General features: G+C 45.3%; 1 protein-coding gene across 6 annotated transcripts in view; it reads right to left on the bottom strand.

The window, feature by feature from the left end:
- Positions 1–479: 479 nt before the first annotated feature.
- atosb (atos homolog b) overlaps positions 480–10,191 on the bottom strand; it is a 39,471-nt gene continuing 29,759 nt past the window's right edge. For all 6 annotated transcript variants that reach the window (XM_031817023.1, XM_031817021.1, XM_031817018.1 and 3 more), the window contains 7 exons: positions 10,053–10,191; positions 9,127–9,167; positions 8,874–8,976; positions 7,043–7,201; positions 6,841–6,909; positions 6,342–6,556; positions 480–2,390 (listed from right to left, as the gene is read on the bottom strand). The exon at positions 10,053–10,191 is cut by the window's right edge and continues 1,247 nt beyond it. In XM_031817023.1, coding sequence (XP_031672883.1) covers positions 2,237–2,390; positions 6,342–6,556; positions 6,841–6,909; positions 7,043–7,201; positions 8,874–8,976; positions 9,127–9,167; positions 10,053–10,191 — 880 coding nt within the window. In that variant the 3' untranslated portion in view covers positions 480–2,236. The remainder of the gene's footprint in view (positions 2,391–6,341; positions 6,557–6,840; positions 6,910–7,042; positions 7,202–8,873; positions 8,977–9,126; positions 9,168–10,052) is intronic.

Below are 10,191 nucleotides of genomic sequence, written 5' to 3'. Positions count from 1 at the left end.
CAGGGCCTATAGGGCTCTATAGAGCACTACATTAGACCAGGGCCTATAGGGCTCTATGTAGGGAATACGGGGACATTTTTAATGCAGCAAAAGCATATCTGGCTTAAAAAATAAAATAAAAACACTGTCTAATTGTGCAGCTTTTTAAGACATTTGCGAACATAAATTAAATCCTACAGCATTTTTTTTTGTTGTTGCTCATTTTCCTTCTGCTCTCATTTCAGACTGTTTTGAACAGAAAGAACTAAAAACACAGTGAACTGTGTACATGAAAGGAGGCATCCACCCCTTCCACCCACTACATGGTATATTCCCCACTTACATCCTACACAGTGATCCGTACCATGTCGCTTGAAATGGGGGAGGTTCCCTGGAACGTCTATAGGCTCCAATCAAAATACAGTACAGTTAAGTCCTGAGTGTAGCCAATTGTTTCGGCGTTTGCAGGGTGTGTCACACATCTGATGTCTTAATCTTTATTCTTCAATTGATTGAGATAAATCAGTCTTTGTTTCACTACTGCTCCTCTGTCTCTCATCTTCTCTCCAGTTAAATACAGTTTGTGTTTTGTCCCTCCCCCCTTTACTGGGATGTGCTTGTTTAATGCTCTTCACAGTCCTCTTCTCCCAATGTGTGCTCCATTAGCGGCTTGCCGGCTTCCTATTGGCTGGCTGATTGAGGTGGCAGGGTTGTCCATTGGTCCACCGAGGGGGTGAGAGGGCAGGTGCAGGCAGAGTGAATGAAGGACAGTGTGTGTGAAACGAAACTGGTTTTTAGGTTAGGTCACAAGGCATGTTAACACTCAACTCTAGACAGAAGAGTGGTCATGTGTGCTGTGAGTTGTGTACACACACACACACACACACACACACACACACACACACACACACACACACACGCGTCTGCTTAGCTTGGGTGCAAGTATCGATCAATGCTTGTTGTCTGTGCATGTTTGTATGTATGCATGTACACTACATGACCAAAAGTATGTGGACACCTGCTCATCAAACATCTCATTCCAAAATCACAGGCATTAATATGGAGTTGTTCCCCCCCCTTTGCAGCTATAACAGCCTCCACTCTTCTGGGAAGGCTTTCCACTAGATGTTGGAACATTGCTGCGAGGACTTGCTTCTATTCAGCCACAAGAGCATTAGTGAGGTCGGGCGCTGATGTTGGGCGATTAGGTCTGACTCGCAGTCGGCGTTCCAATTCATCCCAAAGGTGTTGGATGGGGTTGAGGTCAGGGCTCTGTACAGGTCAGTCAAGTTCTTCCACACCGATCTCAACAAACCATTTCTGTAGGGACCTCACTTAGTGCACGGGGCATTGTCATGATGAAACAGGAAAGGGCCTTCCCCAAACGGTTGCCACAAAGTTGGAAGCCCAGAATCATCTAGAATGTTATTGTATGCTGTAGAGTGAAGATTTACCTTCACTGAAAAACAGCCCCAGACCATTATTCCTCCTCCACCAAACTTTACAGTTGGCACTATGCATTGGGAAAGATAGCGTTCTCCTAGCATCCGCCATACCCAGATTCGTCCGTCAGACTGCCAGATTGTGAAGCGTGATTCATCACTCCAGAGAACGTGTTTCCACTACTCCATAGTACAATAAAGGCGAGCTTTATACCACTCCAGCCGACGCTTGGCATTGCGCGTGGTGATCTTATGCTTGTGTGTGCGGCTGCTTGGCCATGGAAACCCATTTCATGAAACTCCCGACGAACAGTTATTGTGCTGACGTTGCTTCCAGAGGCAGTTTGGAACGGACCGTTGCAACCGAGGACAGATGAGTTTTACACGCTACCCGCTTAAGCACTCGGCGGTCCCGTTCTGTGAGCTTGTGAGAACTACCACTTTGCGGCTGAGCCGTTGTTGACCGGGGCTAGCTCTACCTGGGCATACATTTGACAAACTGACTTGTTGGAAAGGTGGCATCCTATGACGGTGCCACGTTGAAAGTCTCTGAGCTCTTCAGTAAAATATTGGCAGTAGAATGGCCTGTCTATGGCGAATGCATGGCTGTGTGCTCGATTTGATACAGCTATCAGCAACGGGTGTGGCTGAAATAGCCGAATCCACTAATTTGAAGGGGTGTCCACATACATTTGTATATAGTGTATGTATATATATATATAAAGTCTATTCAAGTTTTCTCGTCGATGTACTGAGCAGTCTGTCTATGCCCTATTCCGGGCTGCGTTAGGGGTCAGGGATTAGGAGCCGTAGGGTCACACACGGGGGGAGTATTTGGGGTTTCTTGGCACCTCGGTGAAAGATTTGAGCTCATAAGGGATCCCTGTGTCCACCTCGATGGACTTGCGGGAGAAAAGCAGCCGGATATCGTTGTGCAGGTAAATCTTCCCAGATTTAGAGCTCTGGAATCTACAGAGTCAAGAGAAAACAAAGAAGAAGCCTCACCGTCAGTAGCCTGTGTAAAGCTACTCTACTGAAACAAGGCACTGACCAGCAAACAATCCAAAAAAGACACTAAGTAAATGATTACATTAGAAAACATTTTTTTAAATCCTGCATTTGAAATGCTATAAAATGAATCTTGGTTTCGTACAAACAAAAGCAAACAACAAACGGACGGATGAGTGGGAATAGACGGATGAGTGGGAATAGACGGATGGGTGGGAATAGACGGATGGGTGGGAATAGACGGATGGGTGGGAATAGACGGATGAGTGGGAATAGACGGATGGGTGGGAATAGACGGATGGGTGGGAATAGACGGATGAGTGGGAATAGACGGATGGGTGGGAATAGACGGATGAGTGGGAATAGACGGATGAGTGGGAATAGACGGATGGGTGGGAATAGACGGATGAGTGGGAATAGACGGATGGGTGGGAATAGACGGATGGGTGGGAATAGACGGATGGGTGGGAATAGACGGATGGGTGGGAATAGACGGATGGGTGGGAATAGACGGATGGGTGGGAATAGACGGATGGGTGGGAATAGACGGATGGGTGGGAATAGACGGATGGGTGGGAATAGACGGATGGGTGGGAATAGACGGATGGGTGGGAATAGACGGATGGGTGGGAATAGACGGATGGGTGGGAATAGACGGATGGGTGGGAATAGACGGATGAGTGAGAATAGACGGATGAGTGGGAATAGACGGATGAGTGGGAATAGACGGATGGGTGGGAATAGACGGATGGGTGGGAATAGACGGATGGGTGGGAATAGACGGATGGGTGGGAATAGACGGATGGGTGGGAATAGACGGATGAGTGGGAATAGACGGATGAGTGGGAATAGACGGATGGGTGGGAATCAAATCAAATCAAATTTTATTTGTCACATACACATGGTTAGCAGATGTTAATGCGAGTGTAGCGAAATGCTTGTGCTTCTAGTTCCGACAATGCAGTAATAACGAACAAGTAATCTAACTAACAATTCCAAAACTACTGTCTTATACACAGTGTAAGGGGATAAAGAATATGTACATAAGGATATATGAATGAGTGATGGTACAGAGCAGTATAGGCAAGATACAGTAGATGATATCGAGTACAGTATAACATATGAGATGAGTATGTAAACAAAGTGGCATAGTTAAAGTGGCTAGTGATACATGTATTACATAAGGATGCAGTCGATGATATAGAGTACAGTATATACATATGCATATGAGATGAATAATGTAGGGTAAGTAACATTATATAAGGTAGCATTGTTTAAAGTGGCTAGTGATATATTTACATAATTTCCCATCAATTCCCATTTTTAAAGTGGCTGGAGTTGAGTCAGTGTCATTGACAGTGTGTTGGCAGCAGCCACTCAATGTTAGTGGTGGCTGTTTAACAGTCTGATGGATGAGTGGGAATAGACGGATGAGTGGGAATAGACGGATGAGTAGGAATAGACGGATGAGTAGGAATAGACGGATGAGTGGGAATGGATGGACGGAGATGGATGAGGTTGGACTGGATGGATGGACGGAGATGGATGAGGTTGGACTGGATGGATGAGTGGGAATAGATGGATGAGTGGGAATAGATGGATGAGTGGGAATAGATGGATGAGTGGGAATAGATGGATGAGTGGGAATAGATGGATGAGTGGGAATAGATGGATGAGTGGGAATAGATGGATGAGTGGGAATAGATGGATGAGTGGGAATAGATGGATGAGTGGGAATAGATGGATAAGTGAGAATAGATGGATGAGGTTGGACTGGATGGACAGACATTCCTAACAAAAACTATTGCTCATGCCATGCAAACCGTACAGAAAAATACAATTCCACAACAAACTGAACCTTAAAGGAATAATCCACCCCAAACAACAAATTCCTATGTTTAAACATTGTTAAATAACACTAGTATGTGAAAACAATATTTTTTGAGAACAAACGTTTCAATGAGTCATTTATTACAAGATTGGTAGCAACATGTGAAAATCGGTGTTTGAAATCTATTGCTGCTCATGTCGACTACAAAACCCACAATGCAGTGCTCCCTCTCTGGGCTGGATGGCTAGTTAGCAAACGTGGCTACACACAATAATACCAAAGTCAATATTAGCATGTGAAGTAACTAGCTAGCTGTAAAAAAAATATTTAAAAAAAATAGCCCAAACAAACTGCATTTATTTATCCCACAGAGCTCAACTTGCAGTTCGTCTCAGCCCAGAGCAAGCGCAGGGTATGTTGCTATGGCAACACCGGTCCTTTACTATGTTTCCCCACAGACACACAGGGTACATTGGGAGACGGTATTTGATGGAGAAACTAAATTGAATAATTTGGTACACTGTTTAGATTGAGCACGTCTAAGGGAAATACTGTACACATTGTCATGGCGATATAAATGGATAGATGTGTTGTAGACACAAGTGTGTACACACCAAATATTGGCTGATTTGGCCATCTGGAGTCCAGGTAATTGTTTTAAAAGCGTTATGACGAGAACCATGTACAGAGCCTTCAGAAACTATTCACAGCCCTTGACTTGTTCCACATTTTGTTGTATTACAAACTGAACTTCAAATGGATTAAATTGAGATGTATTTGTCACTGGCCTATACAAAATTGCCCATACTAATAAAATGGAATGATGTTTTTCTAAATTTGTTCAAATTAATGAAAAATAAAAAGCTGAAATGTCTTGAGTCAATAAGTATTCAACCCCTTTGTTAGGGCCTAAACATGTGCTTAACAAGTCACATGGACTCACTCTGTGTATAATAGTGTTTAACATGATTTTTGAATGACTACTCTGATCTCTGTGCCCCCACACATACAATTATCTGTAAGGTCCCTGGGTCGAGCAGTGAATTTCAAAACACAGATTCAACCACAAACACCATCAACATTTTCCAATGCCTCGCAAAGAAGGGCACCTTATTGGTAGATGGGTAAAAAAAAAAAAAAAAAAAAACAGACATTGAACATCCCTTTGAGCATGGTGAAGTTATTAACTACACTTTGGATGGTTTATCAATACACCCAGTCACTACACAGATACAGGTGTCCTTCCTAACTCTGAAACACCTCAGGGATTTCTACATGAGGACAATGATGGCTTTAAAAATGTTATAGTTTAATGGCTGTTTAACGGGAGAAAACTGAGGATGGATCAACAACATTGTAGTTACTCCACAATACTTAAGTCAGGAAAAACCTTGTTCAGTCTGGGAGATGAATTCACCTTTCAGCAGGAACGACCTAAAACACAAGGTCAAATCTACACTGGAGTTGCTTACCAAGGAGACATGGATTGTTCCTGAGTGGCAGACTTACAGTTCTCCTTAAAAATGTGAGACCTGAAAATGGCTGTCCTAGCCACGATCAACAACCACTTTGACAGAGCTGGAAGAATTGTCTAAAGAACAAATCGGGCAAATTTAGTTTCAATCCAGGTGTGGAAGGCTCTTAGAGACCCAGAAAGACTCAAAGCTGTAATCGAAGCCAAAAGGTGATTCTAACAAGTATTGATTTAGGGGTGTGAATACTTATGTAAATGAGGTATTTCTGTATTACATTTTCAATACAATATTTTCATTATTGGATAGTGTGTAGATGGATGAGAGAAACAAAATATATGGAATCCATTTGGAATACAGGCTGTAAAACAGCAAAATGTGGAATCAGTCAAGGGGTATGAATACTTTCTGAAGGCACTGTAGCTATGACACGTTCCTACACAATTTTATGATTTCACAGACTGACCACTTAGAAGTTAAGCCATGGGGTAAATTTATTCTATAACCACTGATAGGCAATTCACCAAATTGACAGGAATTTCATGATTTTTATTTCTGGGGGTGGATTATCCCTTTAAAAACAAACAGCATATCACCAGATAGACATACCTGAGGTGTATCAAGTAGCAGAGAATCTTCTTCCTCTCTGTGGGTGTTGCCCTGGGCTCTGTAGGCCCCTCCCCCTTCCCACCTGGCCCCGCCTCCTCCACGGGAACCAGGAAGATGCGGTGACGCAGGAAGGTCATGTGATTGACGGGCATGTCCCCAAAGTTATAGGTCACGAGGAACATCTTCACCACAGTTTTATTGGGGTTGAATAAGGTCTGGAGGGAGAGAGAGAACAGTTTTATTGGGGTTGAATAAGGTCTGGAGGGAGAGAGAACAGTTTTATTGGGGTTGAATAAGGTCTGGAGGGAGAGAGAGAACAGTTTTATTGGGGTTGAATAAGGTCTGGAGGGAGAGAGAGAACAGTTTTATTGGGGTTGAATAAGGTCTGGAGGGAGAGAGAGAACAGTTTTATTGGGGTTGAATAAGGTCTGGAGGGAGAGAGAACAGTTTTATTGGGGTTAAATAAGATCCGAGGGAGAAAGAGGACCATGAGACTCACCACTTGGATGGTCCCTGCTTTGGGTACGCTGTATCCCTTCTTTCCAAGAGGCTCCAAGGAGATCACCCCCTACAACAGAGAGATGATTTTACATCATGTCTCACACACACACACACACACACACACACACACACACACACACACACACACACACACACACACACACACACACACACACACACACACACACACACACACTAACCAAGAAGGGTGAGGGTGCGCTGTGCTCTGAGATGTCATAGTAGGTGACGTGTACAGGCAGAGTGGCGTGTTGAGGGCAGTAGGATCCGCTGGCACCGATCTCTGCTGTGAAGCCCTCGATACGACCCGACGGAGAGAAACGACCCTTCAAGATCGACTCCTGGGGAGGAGGATCAACACACAGATACTTCAAAAACAACAAGAGGGAACATAGTAAGATCCAAGATTCAACAACTGAGACATAAACTGAACAAGTTCCACAGACATGTGACTAACAGAAATGTAATAACGTGTCCCTGAACAAAGGGGGGGTCAAAATCAAAAGTAACAGTCAGTATCTGGTGTGGCCACCAGCTGCATTACGTACTGCAGTGCATCTCCTCCTCATGGACTGCACCAGATTTGCCAGTTCTTGCTGTGATATGTTACCCCACTCTTCCGCCAAGGGCACCTGCAAATTCCCTGACATTTATGGGGGGAATGTCCCTAGCCCTCACCCTCCGATCCAACAGGTCCCAGACGTGCTCAATGGGATTGAGATCCGGGCTCTTCACTGGCCATGGCAGAACACTGACATTCCTGTCTTGCAGGAAATCACACAGAGAACGAGCAGTATGGCTGGTGGCATTGTCATGTCAGGATGAGCCTGCAGGAAGGGTACCTTTTGAGGGAGGAGGATGTCTTCCCTGTAATGCACAGCGTTGAGATTGCCTGCAGTGACACACCGCCCCAGACCATGACGGAACCTCCACCTCCAAATCGATCCCTCTCCAGAGTACAGGCCTCGATGTAACGCTCATTCCTTCGATGGTAAACACGAATCCCACCTTCACCACTGGTGAGACAAAACTGTGACTCGTGACTCGTCAGTGAAGAGCACTTTTTGCCAGTCCTGTCTGGTCCAGAGATGGTGGGTTTGTGCCCGTAGGCGATGTTGTTGCCGGTGATGTCTGGTGAGGACCTGCCTTACAACAGGCCTACAAGCCCTCAGTTCAGCCTCTCTCAGCCTATTACGGTGTAACTCAGGCAGTTGTTGTTCCCATCCTGTACCGGTCCCGCAGGTGTGATGTTTGGATGTACCGATCCTGTGCAGATGTTGTTACACTTGGTCTACCACTGCGAGGACGATCAGCTGTCCATCCCGTCTCCCTGTAGTGCTGTCTTATGCATCTCACAGTACGGAGATTGCAATTTATTGTTCTGGCCACATCTGCAGTCCTCATGCCTCCTTGCAGCATGTCTAAGGCACGTTCACGCAGATGAGCAGGGACACTGGGCATCTTTCTTTAGGTGTTTTTCAGTAGAAAGGCCTCTTTAGTGTCCTAAGTTTTCATAACTGACCTTAATTGCCTACAGTCTGTAAGCTGTTAGTGTCTTAATGACCGTTCCACAGATGCATGTTCAATAATTGTTTATGGTTCATTGAACAAGCATGGGAAACAGAGTAAAAAAAACTTTAGAATGAAGATCTGTGAAGTTATTCAGATTTTTATGAATTATCTTTGAAAGACAGGGTCCTGAAAAAGGGACCTTTCTTTTTTTGCTGAGTTTATGTAGAAGCGTATTCAAAATATGGATAAGAAACCACTAGAGGAAAGAGTGAAGAAGATCAATTACAAAGCACTGCTACTTCTATGACCATGAGGAATTTTGAAAATATCTCTAAATATTTGGTAGAAAGTTCTTTACGAAACATTTTCACATGGATGGTATGTCACACTTAATTGTGTATCGTCTCTTCAGGTAAGAATGTACTGTAATATGTAGTCTGTTTTGCTGGATATACATTTCAGGTGTCCACAAGCATAGTAAAACAAACAAGTATGTTATACCTCAAAGTTGCCCAGTAGTGACCGGCTGATTGAGGAAGAGGGCCAGCCTGACCGAGCAGAACGACACAAGGTGTCTGTGCGCCGTCCACTACGCAGCTGTCGACTGCACACACACACACACACACACACACAGATAAAACAACAATGGATAGTTTAGCCATGGTTGCAGTCACATAAGTCACAATCAAATATGATGTTTTTAAATGATGAGTAGTAAGTAAAGGAATCAACTAAAGGTAGAAAGTAAACATACCTTTTCAGCCTCCTGCTGGTTCTGCTGACTTCTGGTACACTCTGAAGGAGGACAAGAACGAGAGTGAGAGAGAGAACCAGAGAGAGAAAGAGAGAGAGACGGACAGAACCCGAGAGAGAGAGAGACGGACAGAACCCGAGAGAGAGAGAGACGGACAGAACCCGAGAGAGAGAGAGACGGACAGAACCCGAGAGAGAGAGAGACGGACAGAACCCGAGAGAGAGAGAGACGGACAGAACCCGAGAGAGAGAGAGACGGACAGAACCCGAGAGAGAGAGACGGACAGAACCAGAGAGAGAGAGACGGACAGAACCAGAGAGAGAGAGACGGACAGAACCAGAGAGAGAGAGACGGACAGAACCAGAGAGAGAGACGGACAGAACCAGAGAGAGAGAGACGGACAGAACCAGAGAGAGAGAGACGGACAGAACCAGAGAGAGAGACGGACAGAACCAGAGAGAGAGACGGACAGAACCAGAGAGAGAGACGGACAGAACCAGAGAGAGAGACGGACAGAACCAGAGAGAGACGGACAGAACGTGGAGCTTCACTCACCAAAACAACATAAAGGAATGTAATGAAGGTACAGTGTGTGTCTTTGTACCAGTGTGTGTCTGTGTACCAGTGTGTGTCTGTGTGCATGCGCGTGTGTGTGTGTGTGTGTGTATGTGTGTGTTTGTGTGTACCAGTGTGTGTTTGACCTGTGTGGTTTGGTAGGGGGGGTTCTATCGGGGTGACAGCAGCACAGGCAGAACACGTAGCATAGGGAGAACAATACAGGCTCTCTCAATAGACATTCTGGAGCCACTCGGCTGTCAAATGACTGTTACATTAAAAAGGGAAGCTGCCTGCCACAATGACACGCCTGACAGCACAAACTACGAACAGTGTATAGTCTTCTGTGTGTGCTAGTCTGTACTCCTCACCTTGGCATGGTCCCGGCCCTGTGCGTTAGGCAGCAGGTGGCTCCAGAAGGGGGCAGCCTTGGCATCGGTGCCCCTGCAGGAGGCCAGCCCTAAGCCAGGGGCCAGCAGGGCCAGACGGCTCCTCTTAGAGGTAGAGGGG

The sequence above is a fragment of the Oncorhynchus kisutch genome, linkage group LG3, assembly GCF_002021735.2.
Source record: "Oncorhynchus kisutch isolate 150728-3 linkage group LG3, Okis_V2, whole genome shotgun sequence".
Classification (NCBI taxonomy): domain Eukaryota; kingdom Metazoa; phylum Chordata; class Actinopteri; order Salmoniformes; family Salmonidae; genus Oncorhynchus; species Oncorhynchus kisutch.
Note: the sequence above shows the minus strand (reverse complement) of the source record. Positions and strands in the feature narration are given on the sequence as shown.